Source organism: Lepus europaeus, chromosome 14 (assembly GCF_033115175.1).
Source record: "Lepus europaeus isolate LE1 chromosome 14, mLepTim1.pri, whole genome shotgun sequence".
NCBI classification, from domain to species: domain Eukaryota; kingdom Metazoa; phylum Chordata; class Mammalia; order Lagomorpha; family Leporidae; genus Lepus; species Lepus europaeus.
The window spans coordinates 37,527,037-37,541,371 of NC_084840.1; the positions used below are offsets into that span (position 1 = coordinate 37,527,037).

Sequence of the window (14,335 nt, forward strand, 5' to 3'; positions counted from 1 at the left end):
CACGATGCCCAAAGCCAGGTGCCTGCTGGAATGTGAACCCAGGCCAGACCCAGTCGTGGTGGCCCTGCAGGGCTGTGTGTCGACTCTCTGACAGATGAAGGCGCTGGGGCTCGGTGGCATGCCAGGACCCAGAGCAAACAGACGAGGACTGGCTGGCTGCCGCCCCTGCCACTCGCACGTCCTCCCCTCAGGGTGTGGCACCTCGGGGTCAGGGGTCAGCAGCTCCCCCCTCCCCTGCCACAGAGTAAGCACTGCTGGGTCTGTGGGCCCAGGCCCCTCTGCCAGGCCAGCAGTGCTCATCTCTGACCTCTCCGTTAGAGCCCAGCGAGGGAGCGGTACCACTAGGGGGCACCACCGCTCTAGCCACCCAGCCAAGGGAGAGTCCCGGCTCAGGCCGCCTTGGGATTGGTGCAGGTGCCGGGCCGTGCGCACCTGCTCAGGGCCCGGCTCCTCTGCCCCTCCCGGATGCAGACACTTTCTGGATGAACCCCCAGTACGTGATCAAGCTGGAGGAGGAGGATGAGGACCAGGAGGACGGCGAGAGCGGCTGCACCTTCCTGGTGGGCCTCATCCAGAAGCACCGGCGGCGCCAGAGGAAGATGGGCGAGGACATGCACACCATCGGCTTCGGCATCTACGAGGTGCGCCAGGGAGGAGACCCCGGGCCCAGAGCTCGGCGGAGGCAGTGTAGAGCCATGGCCTACTCACTGCACGCAGCCGCTGCATGCCACCTGGGCCCCCAGCCCTTCCCGCACCCCCAGAACAGAACGCAAGGGGCGCTTCAGGACACGGTGGGCGGCACTGAGCCAGCGGGTCCAGCCGGGGGGAGCCCAGCAGAGCCGTCAGCTTGGGCCGTGGGGTGCTTGGGACGGGAGGACAGGGGCTCCCCGCAGGCCCCCGTCGGCTGGAGTCCTGGTGTGGCGAGGCTTGGTGGGCGGAGCCTGTGATGTGTGGAGCCGCTCCCGGCCCCTGGAGGCCCGCGTGCCTCAGCCCCGTGTTGGGAAGGTCACGGCAGCAGCCTGGGCTGTGGCTGCCAGAGGCCGGCCCTGCGGGCTCCTCGCCTGGGGGGCCTTCTGCCCAGCTGTCCCGGGCTGGGAGGGAGGGGGCTGCAGCCAGCTGGCGTCCCATCTCTGCTTTGGTTTAATGCCCTGTAGTTGGGGCTGGTGTGCAGGGCTGGGTCTCGTTGGCATGTTAGTGCTCGGGGAATGAGCTGGTGTGTGGACTTGGTCGATGCTGCTGATGCCGTAGAGAGGCGTTCTCACGCTCTGTGTTCCCAGGGTCTGGGGTGAGGGCCCTTCATTCGTCTCCTTTATTTTGCAGGTTCCAGAAGAGGTACGTTTGCCACGCATCGGCCTCCACCTACCCCCGGGGGCGCGGGTCCAACAATGTGGACAAGACGGACTGCCAGAGGCCAGGGAGTGGTATAGGGCTTGGCCAGGGGCTGGGGTCCTGGGTTCTAGTTCCTGCTGGTTTACACTTAAGGCAGGGCATCCCTGGAAGCCCTCTGAGGGGCCCCAGAGAGCCTGTGCAGGCCTCAGTTCCAGGTGGACAGCCCAGGACTCCAGCAGTCTGGCTCTGAGAACAAGGCTGAGTCAAGGCAAAGGTGCACCTGCAGGCTGTACCATACGAACGTGGGTGCGCAGGGAAAGAGGCTGGGGCCCAGTTCCCAGGCTGCATGGCCTCAGACAAGGCACACATCCCTCCTATAGCTCAGTTTTCTTTTAACCTCTGGGTCTCCTCTCCCACATGGGCAGTAGGGCCCAAGCAGTTGGGCCATCTTGCCCAGGCACATTAAGCAGGGAGCTGGATCAGAAGTGAAGCGTCAGTCTCGAACCAGTACCCATATGGGATGCTGATGCTGCAGGCGGAGGCTTAACCCGCTGTGCCATAGTGCCGGCCCTGCCATTTCCTTTCTGATAAAAACGGGCAGCCGTCCTGTTCACCGGACTCAAATGCCGGGAGGCCGGGACCAGAAGGGACACCAGGGATGAAAGGCCCCGGCTGGCGTGGGCACTGTGGCCTGCTGCGCCGTGTTCTCGCGCGGCAAGCTGCTGCATCTGCTGGCCCCGGCCCCGGGCCGTGGTCCCACGGAACACACCAGCCCTTCTCCCCTCGGTGTGGTCTTTGCTTTTACTCGTGTGTCACCCACCACACAGAATGAGCCGGATTCCTGCCATGTGGACCCCAGGTGGAAAGCTGGGGCTCCCTCTGCACAGTTGGGTGGCTGGGGTCCCCGAGTTCTTTTTCTCTGGCACGATCCAGACCTGGCCTCTGTGATCCTCACATTTGCCACCACGCCCACTGACCTCTGCTTCGGCTCATCAGCTACGGGGGCAGACCAACATCCACCTGGGCAAAAACTTCTTCCTGACCACGCGGGCGAGGGAGCGGTCGGACACCTTCATCAACCTGCGTGAGGTGCTCAACCGCTTCAAGCTGCCGCCGGGGGAGTACATCCTGGTGCCCTCCACCTTCGAGCCCAACAAGAACGGCGACTTCTGCGTCCGCGTCTTTTCCGAGAAGAAGGCCGACTACCAGTAGGTGGCGTGCTGCCCGCCTTCCGTCCTGGGGAGGGCGGGGCTGGGCACGGTGGCCGGCAGCGACCTGCAGAAGCTCGCCTCACAGCTGCGTCTGTTTCCAAGCCGTTGCTGTCGCGTCGACCGCTGTGTTGGGCTGCCCGGGAGCCCAGGCCCGGCACCTGCCCAGTGCTGGGCACAGCTGGTGCGATCCTAGGATCCCTGGAGGAAGCCTGGTTGGGGTAGTTTAGTCCCCACTGACAAGGAAAAGGTGATGTGAGCCAGTGTCACTGGGCTGACCCTGTTCTTTACCAAACCCAGTGCTGTCCCTTCTCTGCCAGCCACCGTCCTGGGATCCTCAAGCCCCTGATGAGCTCCCCACCCGGTGTCCTCGTCCCGGGCTGTGACTCCTGCCGCAGCTCCCGGCTGTGAGCACCGGGACGCCTCCTGGCTCCTGTGCCGTGCTGCCCTGCTGACGGGCTCTCAGCCCGGCTTAAGAAGCCAGGGGCAGAGTGGGCACCTGGCGCAGCAGTTACATCGCCACTGAGGACGCCCACATCCCGAGTCTCAGTCTCTAGGTTCAAGTCCTGGGCACTCCACTTCCCACCCAGCTTCCTGCTAGTGCACACTCTGGGAAGCCACAATGATGGCCCAAGTACTTGGGTCCCTGCCCTCCACGTGGGAGACCTGGACGAAGGTCCTGGCTCCTGGCTGTTGAAGGCAGTTGAGGAGTAAACTGGCAGCTGAAAGGTCTTTTGGCCTCTTGTTCTCAATCTCTGTCTCCCTGCCTTTAAAATAAACTTGAGTTAAATGAGAAGATCCCAGGGGCCCAAGGAAGACCCTCCTAAGCCTCACGACCCTCACCCCGGAGCAGAAGGCCCCTGCCCGCCGCACAGGATGCCGCTGGGAACACAGCAGCCACTGTCGGAGCCGCAGGGGAGGTCACAGCCTTGGCCGCGAGCAGGCCTTGCGAGGGCAGGGAGCGTTTCAAGTGGGACCCAAGTGCTGTCCCTGCGGTCCCTGCCCCACACCCCAGGGGAGACTGCCATCTGATGGAGACCAGAAATGCACACAGGCCCCCGTGCCGCGTGTCCTCTGCCTTCACCTCCACCGTGTAGGGCGTTACAGGACAGACCCGCCGCCCTGTGGCTCTGCATCTCAGCAGGGCTTTCCTCTCCGCCCTCGCCTGCCTTCCACTGACGTCATTTCCTTCTGTTTCCAGAGCTGTCGATGATGAAATCGAGGCCGACCTGGAAGAGGTACTTGTAACTCCTTGAACTCCACGCACTGCCCTGGACAGCCAGAAAGCCAAGAAACAAGCGGTAGCTCCCAGGGCTTAGGCGCCCCAGGACTGCACCATCAGACATGGAAGCGAGGACACAGCCCTGGGGCCTGGGCCATCATTTGCCTGCTGGTGTGTGCTGGGCCCGCACACACGGGGGCGCCACTGCTGCACCGAGCAGTGCCTGCTTCCTGTGTACGATGGCCATGCAGGGTGACACGACTTCTCCAGTCTCCTGGAGTTCTGAGACTGTGACGCGGTGGCAAATCCTGAAGGGCTTTTAGGGCTATAATCTAGGAATTTCAAATAGGCCCAATCCTCACAAACCCAAAGCTAAGGAGTGAAAAGCCCTACAGAGGGCAAGGAGCTGTGTCCCCAGGCCCCGAGGTGGCTCCGTGATCAGCTGGACAGATGCCAAAGCCTGTGCTGCTTGTGGCCCCGAGGGGGAGCCTGAACAATCTCCAGTGGCCTCATGGACTGTGTGCACAGCTGTCAGAACCCTTCCAGAACATTCCAGTGATCTCTGTTAGTCTAGCTCACAGAGGGCAGCTGGGGTTGGATGAGCTCCGCACCCAGTTTACACATACTCCCTCATGTGTTTACACGGGGTCACTGGTGTTGTCCGGCAGCTTAGATCTCCTGAGGGGGGAGTGCCGCCTGCTCCCTACTGACCCTGTCACCGCTCCTCGCCTTGCAGGCCGACGTCAGCGAGGACGACATTGACGATGGATTCCGGAGGCTGTTTGCCCAGCTGGCAGGGGAGGTGGGTGCTCCCGGAAGCACAGCTGTGCTCTGATTGGCTTGAAGGAAAAGGCAGGGTGGCACCGTGGCACAGCTGCTGGAGACGCCCACGTCCCACATCCGAGTGCCTGGGTCAAGTCCTGGCTACTCCACTTCCCATCCAGCTTCCTGCTCATGTGCGCTCTGGGAGGCAGCGGACGACGGCTCAAACATTTGGGTTTCTGCTGCCCGGCCTCGGCCTGGCCCAGCCTCAGCTGTTGCAGGCCTTTGGGGAGTGAACAGGGGACGGGAGATTTCTGTCTCCCCTGTTTGTCTCACTGCTTTTCAAGTGAAAATAATCAACGATTTAATTTTTATTATAATAAAAATTTTAACAATTTGAGGGGCTGGTGCTGTGGTGTAGCAGATAAAGCTGCCACCTGCGGTGCCAGCATCTCTAATGGGCGCTGGTTCGGGACCCAGCTGCTCCACTTCCGATCCAGCTCTCTGCTATGGCCTGGGAAAGCAGTAGAAGATGGCCCAAGTCCTTGGGCCCCTGCACCCACATAAGAGACCTGGAAGCAGCTGCTGGCACCCAGCATCCAATCGGCCCAGCTCTGGCCATAATGGACATTTGGGGAGTGAACCAGCGGATGGAAGACCTCTTTCTCTCTCTGCCTCTCTAACTCTTTTTTTAAAGATTTATTTTACTTGAAAAAGATTTAAAGGCAGAGAGAGAGAGAATCTTCATCTGCTGATGTACTCCCCAAAAATGGCCACAACATCCGCAACTGGGCTGAAGCCAGGAGCTTCTTCTGGGTCTCCCATGTAGGTGCAGGAGCCCAAGCACTCGGGCCATCCTCTGCTGCTTTCCCAGGCTCCTTAGCAGGGAGCTGGATCGGAAGTGGAGCAGCCAGGTCTCAAACTGGCGCCCATTTGGGATGCAGGCATTGGCTTTATCTGCTATGCCACAGTGCCAGCCCTTAATTCTGTTTTTAAAAGAAATAAAGAAGGCCTACTTTGCATGCATTGTACACTGGCTGCCTTGGGCTGCGGCCAGCGGCCAGTGGTCAGCTCCCGCAGGGCCCTGACACTGCTCTGTCGCACGCCCCCAGGATGCAGAGATTTCAGCCTTTGAGTTGCAGAACATCCTGAGACGAGTCCTGGCGAAGCGTAAGTGTCCCCTTGCTGCCGGGCCCTCATCCGGCTCCTTCCCCCGCAGACACTGTCACCCTTCCCATCGCTGGTGTGGGCTGCCTGGGCTAAACCCTAACCCCTGCTCCTGTGTAAACAGCCTTCCTCACCGCCAAAGCACTGGACCTGGTGTTCAGGGTCCAGAGACCAAAGAGCTCTGCTTACCACTCTGTCACCAGATGAAGTTATGTAAGCCAACTCGTCTCCTTAGCTGTAAAACGGGCATATTACCACTTATCCACTCAAGGTGGCTGAGCACCTCAGGGGAGGCAGGGTGCAGAAACCACCTGGCTGTGGCCCGCGTGCCCTCCGTGGCAGCTGTTACAACAGTGAAATGGGGAGGAAAAGCCAAGCACGCCCAGATAATGGGAGCCACAATGCTGTCCTGAGTGCTGAACGCGGACTGTGCCTGGGCGGGAACCGTGGATACAGGGAGGCCTCCAGGCTGGAAAATAAGTGGCCATCTGCTACACAAACTGGGGATGAGACAACCACTGCCGTCTCCTTGTCTTGCATTCAAATGAGGCACATCTGACCACCTTGCCAGTGGTCAGGGCCACGCCTCTCACCCCGCCTCGCAGCCCAGAGCAATCGCCTAAGCAAAGGAAGCCCTCCCTGCCACCACTGCGGATCCCACCGGCTCCCCACTCCATCCCTCGAATTTTCCCAAGAATCTTGGGGCTTTTGGCCAGCGAGCTGCTCTAAGTCTAGACTGGAAACATACGCATGTCGTGTCCTGACGTGAGCCCACAGACACCCCCAGGGGGCCTCCAGCCTGACTTTGTGAGACTACAGTCAGTCCTCCTCTTGGGGCCCACGAGGAGTCAGGGCCAGCTGGCCTCTTCCATGCCCAGGCAAGGGAACCACGTGCACCTCACAGAGATGAGATAGCTGGGGTCGGGACGGCACAGCCAGCCCCTCAGGGGCTTTCCCCGAGGCTGGCCCTGGGCTGCACCCCTGCTGTCAAGAGGCTGCCAGGCACAAGTGAGGTCAGTGTGGCGGTCATGAGCCCGAGGAGACTGCAGCCTCATTGTCCCTGCACAGATGGAGGCTGGGGGAGGGGTGCGAGGCGGGAAGCATCAGGCATTGCTTGCATTCAGCGGCTCCTGGCTGGGGCAGGCGCATTCGCGTCACACATGCCTCCCGCTGCTGCCTGGTGGGGACACCAGCCTTCTGCCCTATGCCTGCACCCAGGGAGGGGCTGGGACCCAGAGTGGCGGTCCTGAGGCAAGTTAGCTTCTCTCTTAAGAACAAAGCAGAACAGGTTGCTACTTGGGAAGGTTCTCGTTTGTGACAAGGGTCTCATGACACCAGCCTGCCACCCTGAGACCAGTCTCACCTCGAGGGACACAGGAGCTCCTTGGGCAGCTTCCAGGTCCTCGGCCAGCTGGGGACACAGCCTCCCTCACCTCATCCTGTGACAGGTCTAGTGTGAACACACCTGCCCAGCAACCACGGGTGACTTTCCACCCTGTGGGCACTCAAAGGCCAGTCACCAAGCGTCCCTTTATGGATCTATTTTTTTAAGCGTTTATTAAAACCCTGTTTGCCTGTGGCAGATCTACAGAGAAGTCAGGCAAGTGTAAGCACACACCATGCACCTGTCCTGGCACGGGAGCCACCAGCCACGTGCAGACCAGAACAGCTCCCTTGCCACGAAGTTCTGTCGGCACAACTGCGGAGGGCGTTCCTGTCATGGGCTTTTGTCTTTCAGGACAAGATATCAAGACAGATGGCTTCAGCATTGAGACCTGCAAAATCATGGTGGACATGCTCGACGTATCCTTTAATGTGCCGGGGAGAAGGGGAAGCATCCGCTCTCACCCGGGGAGAGCCAAACGCACCACCCTCTGCAAGGTTGCTGCAGGGTTGTCCATGCTGAGTTCCCTGGCCAGGGAGACAAAAGGCCTCCCTCAGCCGCACCCCCAGCCTCCGAGGGTAGGCCAGTGTGTTTCCAACTCAGGCAGCAAAGTCCTGACAATACACCCCTTCTCTCCGCGGCAGTCAGAGCCCAGAACTCAATCTGGTCTCCCAAGTGAGCAGCATGGACCCAAGCACTTGAGCCATCCCCTGCTGCCTCCCAGGGAGCGCATTAGCAGGGAGCTGGGACTCAGCCCCAGGCACGCAGACATGTGATCAGGGCGTCCCAAGTGGCGACTCAACCGCTGTGCCATACCCTGCTCCCCCGAAACTAGTATTTCTGAGTAACTGTTTCCTCTGGTCAAGACTGTCTTCAGGAAAACCTGGCCCTTGGCCCTCGCTCCTTCCTAGGCCTCTTCCTGTCCCTGAGGCGAACCCACAACCCACTTCCCGTCGTCTCCCACGCTCAGGAGAGGCCACAGTGAGGCAGCCTGGGCTTCTGTGCATTTCGCCAGGGAGCTCCTGGCACATGCCCGTGACGCAGCTCCCTCCCACCCCCTGAAAGGCCGAGGCATGTTCCAGATTCCACTCAGAAACCATCAGGGGTCTGCCATGAGAAGGCGGTGGAAGCCCTCTGTGTGTTACTTGGTAGCTCGTTTTTTAGGAGGGTCTGGCACCCCAGATCAAAACAGCAACCAAACAGCCAGCCTGTGGTGGCCCCTCCTCCAGCCCTTCAGTAGGGACTGGCCCCATGGGGTGTCCCAAAGAGCCTGATGATAGGACAAGCCAGGCTCCGGGAGCTTTCCTTGACCGAGGGCAGTCGGATGGGAGTGGCAAGCTGGGGCTGAAGGAGTTCTATGTTCTCTGGACAAAGATTCAGAAATACCAGGTAGGACCATGGGAGGGCTTGCCTCGTGGCACAGCAGGGGAGCGTCCTGTGTGTGTGCTGTCAGGCGGGTGGCTGGGGGACACCGCTAAGAGAACTGGGAATGAGTTAAGACAGGCCTGGGTGAATGCAAGTGAGGCGAGCTGTTCCCTGCCTTCCCTAAATGCCACCAGCCGGGGGCAGCTCCAGTGCAGCAGTTACATAAGGCAATCGCACGGGTCCAGGGTCGCTGGGCAGCTCCCATAGGCAAAACACCAGCAGCTATGAAGGGTGGAACACAGCGACTCTCCCAGGGCTACAGCCAAGAAACTGGAAAACCTGCTCCCCACCAGCACACACCACAGAGGTCACCTGCCACCTGTTTTGCTTTGGTTCACCATTCTTCCGTTTTTCACGTTCCAGAAAATTTACCGGGAAATCGACGTGGACAGGTCTGGCACCATGAATTCCTATGAGATGCGGAAAGCCCTAGAAGAAGCAGGTAACCCTGCGTAACTGGGTTTTCTTTTCCTTTGTTCTCTCTCTGTAGAGCACGTGAACACTCATTCTGTATCACAGTACAAAGTGTAGACCCCGGCTGGATGCAAACACATCCCTTCCGCCGTCCCCTTTCAAAGCCTGATTGGTCAAATTACACCCAGGCCAGGAGCCTCTGCCGTCTCTGCTTTCTTGAGCCCCGGTGTCCTGTGGAGCAGCCTGGCAGGGCATCCGGGCAAAGCCAGTTCAACAGACTTCTCCCCAAGCAGAGGAAGATCAGGCTGAAGTGTAGCACCTCGGCTCAACCGAGGGGGAGCTCCCCGGCAGAATGAGGCAGCCATACAAGGGACACAGCAGAGTAAGGAGACTGGTGCGCACAGCATAAGGTTGTTCATTCTTTTTTACAAGATTTATTTAAAGGCAGGGAAAAGAGAAGGATCTTCCACCTACTGGTACACTCCCCAAATGGCCACAACAGCCAGGGCTGGGCCAGGCTGATGCCAGGAGCTTGGAATTCCATCCAGGTCTCCCACATGGGTGGCAGGGGCCCAGGCATGCAGGGCATCTGTCATCTGCTGCCTCCCAGGCCCATCAGCAGGAAGCTGGAATGGAAATAGGGCAGCCAGAACTCCAATCAGCAGTCGGACATGAGATGCCACACTCACAAGCTGTAGCTTAACCCACTGCGCCCCACCTCTAACACAAATGATTTTCATTTACTTGAAAGGCAGAGAAACCCTGATCTCTCCCATCTGCTAGTTTACTCTCCAAATGGCCTCTGCAGACAGAGCTGGGCCAGGCTTGAAGCTAAGAACCTGGAATTCAATCTCAGTCTCCCATGTGGGTAGCAGGGATCCAACTACTGAAGCCATTACCTGCTGCCTCCCAGGAGGGCATTAGCAGGAAACAGACATGAACAACTCTAGCCAGGCACACCCAGATGGGATGCAGGCCCAGCCAGGTTCTTCCTCCTTTGAGCTGGGATACAGTGTTGCAGCAGAGACCCCAACTAACCATGGAGTAAACAAAATCCATCTTTCACTCACCTTGGACAACAACCCAAGTTCAGGCAGGCCAGGGCCCACGGGCCTCCCAGGCTCCTCCTGTAGCATCGCTGTGCTCCTGAGGCTGCCAGCCACTGTGGCCACATGCCGCCAGCAGCTGGGCAGGACTCTGTGCCTCGAAGGACACACATGTCCCTCGCACTCTCACACACTGTGCCGGCCAGAACCTGGTCACAGCCTCAGACGGCTGCAAGGGCAGTGTTGCTTCTAGGCAGCGTGGCCCTGCTCCTGCTAACGTGTGTTGTGCTGCAGGCAGAGGGAGACTTCAAGTACTTTGCCACATGTGGTTCCCGCACACACATCCAGAACAACCCGGGCTCCGAGGTGAACATGGGGCACGGCTCGAGGCCAGCGGCGGTCGGAGCTGGGCTTCCGTCCAGTGCTCAGCGGTCGGTCTGTGTCCTCACCTCCAGGCTTCAAGCTGCCCTGCCAACTGCACGAGGTCATCGTCGCTCGCTTCGCCGACGATCAGCTCGTCATCGACTTCGACAACTTCGTTCGCTGCCTGGTGCGACTGGAGACGCTCTTCAGTGAGTGCTGGGGGGCAGATCCGCCTCGGTGCTCCCGGCAGCACAGCCCGAGCGCAAGCTCCCGGATCAGAGAATGAGATTCCCGCCTTACTGACGCGGGGGGGGGGGGGGGGGGGGAGCTGGGGGGGGGGCGGTGGGGGCCCCTGTGCACGCTCACGAGGACCCTGTCTCTTGCTCCCTCTGCAGAGATATTTAAGCAGCTGGACCCCGACAACACTGGCATGATACAGCTCGACCTCATCTCTGTAAGGCTCCTGAGGGGACATGGGAGGAGGAGGGGGCGGCGGGCTCTGACTTGAGCGAGCTGCTTTTTAAAGGTCTCTTGAAAAACCTTTTGGGCTGTTGGGTTCAGGCCCTCAGAGAGGGATGAAGTCCCTCGCACACTTGCCTGTGCTGTTTCCCAACCACCTGCTGAGTCTGAGTCCAGGAAACACAGCTGGCTCGCTCTGTCCGTGAGCTTGGAGGGAGGCTGCAGGATCACACTTAGGAAACAAAGTGCAGCTTAGCACGCGGGGCGGGGGAGAGGGGTGCTGGCACAGAGACACCCTGCAGGGAGATCTGTTACTCCTAGGACAGACCTACCGCAAATACCTCCTGAGCAAATTCGTTTTCTCCCATTTCCCTGTTTAACAAAACTAACAACAGTAAACAAATTTAACAAAAAAGCAAAGCCAAAAATATTCTCTTGTGGTCCTGCTGACAGCAGGTTCCCCCACTCAAAGCCAGGTCTCTGGTCTCCTTTCTCTGTACTCAGGGGAACTGAGCCACAGTGGGACATAGCGAGGTGGCCAGGGCAGGGGGAATGGCCAAGTCATCAGTCCCATCCCCACGTAACAGAGGGCAAAGTGGAAAGGAGGGCAGGTTTGAAGGCCTCCCAACTCCCATCCTTGAAGTCTAAATTCCGCAGGAAGTCAGCAAAGTTCCTTTAGCCAACTGAAAACAGTTTAGTGTGACAACAGTAACTCCTGGAACCACACACGGCCTGGGACGCATTCCTGAGAGTGTGACGAGAAACAGGCTGCGGCCAAGTCCTGGGAATGCCGTTCTCATTCCTCACCGGCCTGGGCGGCGGTGCCAGCCTCTGACCACTTGCTCCCCACTTCCTCTGAGCAACCTCAGATGCCATTGCGAAGCCTCACCTCCCACACAGGCTAGAGATCCCCACCTGTAGTAATCGCGGCTACTGCAGCTGAGGCATGTCCTACAGCTCTCCCCTTCAGTCTGCAGCAGCTCACGTCACCTGGGAGCACCAGGCTGCAGCCAAAACCAACTTAATCAATCTGATTTAAGTTCCCATCACACTCTGGTGTAGATCCAAGAACCATCAGTTTCAGAGATACCCACATTCCAAATAACTTACTGAGAAGTAGAGTGACAGAGACAGCACAGGAAGGTGGGGGGGAAGAGATCTTCCATCTGCCGGTTCACTCCCCAGATAGCTGCAATCGCCAGGGCTGGGCAGGCCAGAGCCAGGAGCCTGGAACGCCATCCAGCTCTCCCGTGTGGGTGGGTCCCAAGTACTGGGGCCGTCATCCCACATGCGTTAGCAAGGAGCTGGACTAGAAGTGGGATAGCCAGGATCCAAATGCGCACTCCAGTCTGGATGCTGGTGTGACAAGAGGTGACTTAGCCCACTACACCACAATGTACTCCCCAAACTAGGTTCTGATTCCACCCTGGAGCACAGGAGTGAAAACCCTAGTTCAAACGTTGTCCGAGTTTCATTTTGATGTACCCAGCCCTGCAATAGAACTGGAAACCACAGACCTGTGTAAAAGCCCAGAAGCTGGAAGTTAGGTGGAGGACATCTCAGTGCACTGGCGTCCTAGCCATTGATCTAGGTAGCAATCTTTCAGCCATCTCCTGGAGCTTACGGAGCCTTTCCTGTAAAATGGCCCCGCGCTGACTGGTGTCTTTCCTTCCCCACAGTGGCTCTGCTTCTCCGTTCTCTGAAGTTACAACGACTCTGCCTGAAGACTTAGGAAAAGAAAAGTAGCCAAGAACTAAGGCTCCACGGACCTTGAAATTATGGGAACATTTACTGAAACCGATGATCATAGCTGAAAATAATACTATTTGAGATAGCCAAACTTTCACATATCAAAGATTTGTATATCATATTAAATGCAAGCGAGTTGCTTAATTCTTGATAAACTCAAAGAAAGCATTCAATCTGTACATAGTGCACACTTTTTACTTTTACACACCTTCCCATTGATAGCAATATTAAACCAGAAAAAAAAAATGCAGGGAAGTACCCAACAACGGAGCAAACCTGAAGTCTTATCTCCCAGGACACCAGGCCCTCGCTGGGAAGATTTAAAGTAACTTCGTGTTTAAAAATGCAACTGTGGCATCAACCGGATGGCAGCCCTGACTGCCGTTCCCCCCGCTGAGGAAACTGGGAAAGGCACTGTCGGGAAGCGACCTTGTCACATCTAGAGCCCGGTGGCAAAGCACAGCGCCCCTGTTTGACTTAAACAAGAGACGGCCTTTAAGTGCCACTCACGGGTAACCGTGAATCGTTCTTGAACTCCAGCATGTCTGGCCTTACACACTTAGTCTCCCACAGCTGAGGCAGTTCTACTCCTGACCAGCTGACGCTCTAGTTCGCACACTGGTCCCCACAGAGGGCAAAACAAGTTCCTGGTGCCCCAAAACTTTCAGAACGGCACCACGTAGTGTGCTTGTGCGCAGAGTTAGGGGACACCACTTAGGAATTCCTGGCAATGACGCCACCTTGTTTCCTGGCTCGATCATGGGGAACTGCTAGCAACATTCTAGAAATACCGCCTTGTTGCCTTACCCTCTTCCAGGTGTACTGTTGAATAAAGTTGCCCGTGCAATCTTAACACTTAGCTGCGTTTTCCTTCCCTGAGGGTGGACCCGTGGAATGGTTTATGAGCACACAATTACAAGTTTGCATATTGAGAAGAAACGGCATCTTAACGAGAACATAACTGTGGAACTATGAGCGCTTCTGGTAACTTCAGCACCTAGAGCAGCTCTGGCTTCGGCCTCTTGCTGGTCCCTGAAGGCACCATCTGCAGCCGCGGAGTCACTGAGCAGCCCCGTCGGCAGATTCCACCACTGCTCTGCTGACCTCTGGAGGAATCCTAGAACACAGGGAGATGTCAGATGACACGAGATGGGCAGGAGCCATCCTGCTGTTCCGACAACGATGCACTTCCCAAACTCGGCTCCCATGAGTGAAGCTCTTGCTTGCTGAGTGAACTTGGAAGGCCCAGCATCTGGAGTAGTCCCAGTCGCTTGGGGACACAGCTCTTCTGTTCAGCTGCACAGGTTTCACATAGATGTCTGTCTGGGTGGACTTGGGACCAAGGGTGGGCATGGGAAGTGTGGCTCAAGGACCAAGAGACAAGGGAACTGCAGGTGATGGCAAAGGTGGTTGAAATCGGGGACCAAGTGGTCCAAGCTGAGGAGGGGATGGGTGCAAGGGCTGGAGGGGTCTGCAGAGCCCAGCACAGGGTGGGGCAGAAAGCAGGCCCCTCTCAGGGGCCAGAGGCTAGTCCCAACTGGATGGGTGGTGAGGTGGATTCATTCTGAGAGGAGCGTGGTGGGGGCAAGAGGCACGGAGTCCCCACACAGACCCTGGGAGTTGGGTGAAAGTGGTGAACAGCCCGCAGACTCGTTTATTTCAATTGGTACAGCAGCTTATATATAGCCAAGGCAGCCAATCTGGTCAAGGGGTGGTCTGTGCCCTAACTAATCACAGTCTGTTGCCAGGCAGTTTCCATTGCCAGTGGCCATCTTGGCATGGCCTTCTCATTCCACCACATTTCCCC

At 58.0% G+C, this 14,335-nt stretch overlaps 1 protein-coding gene and 1 long non-coding RNA gene across 2 annotated transcripts in view; one reads left to right on the plus strand and one right to left on the minus strand.

Annotated features, from left to right (window-relative positions):
• CAPN2 (calpain 2) overlaps nucleotides 1-13,381 on the plus strand; it is a 44,910-nt gene extending 31,529 nt beyond the window's left edge. The window contains exons 10-21 of the mRNA XM_062210440.1: nucleotides 472-641; nucleotides 1,321-1,332; nucleotides 2,326-2,537; nucleotides 3,739-3,775; nucleotides 4,496-4,561; nucleotides 5,634-5,691; nucleotides 7,427-7,491; nucleotides 8,393-8,461; nucleotides 8,861-8,939; nucleotides 10,413-10,529; nucleotides 10,716-10,774; nucleotides 12,459-13,381. Of these exons, the coding sequence (XP_062066424.1) occupies nucleotides 472-641; nucleotides 1,321-1,332; nucleotides 2,326-2,537; nucleotides 3,739-3,775; nucleotides 4,496-4,561; nucleotides 5,634-5,691; nucleotides 7,427-7,491; nucleotides 8,393-8,461; nucleotides 8,861-8,939; nucleotides 10,413-10,529; nucleotides 10,716-10,774; nucleotides 12,459-12,482 (968 nt within the window). The 3' untranslated portion in view covers nucleotides 12,483-13,381. The remainder of the gene's footprint in view (nucleotides 1-471; nucleotides 642-1,320; nucleotides 1,333-2,325; nucleotides 2,538-3,738; nucleotides 3,776-4,495; nucleotides 4,562-5,633; nucleotides 5,692-7,426; nucleotides 7,492-8,392; nucleotides 8,462-8,860; nucleotides 8,940-10,412; nucleotides 10,530-10,715; nucleotides 10,775-12,458) is intronic.
• LOC133773232 (uncharacterized) lies at nucleotides 9,318-10,416 on the minus strand. Its single transcript, XR_009867924.1, has 2 exons — nucleotides 9,982-10,416; nucleotides 9,318-9,537 (listed from the first exon to the last, which is right to left on the minus strand). It is a non-coding gene; the product is annotated as an uncharacterized LOC133773232 (long non-coding RNA).
• Nucleotides 13,382-14,335: the final 954 nt, after the last annotated feature.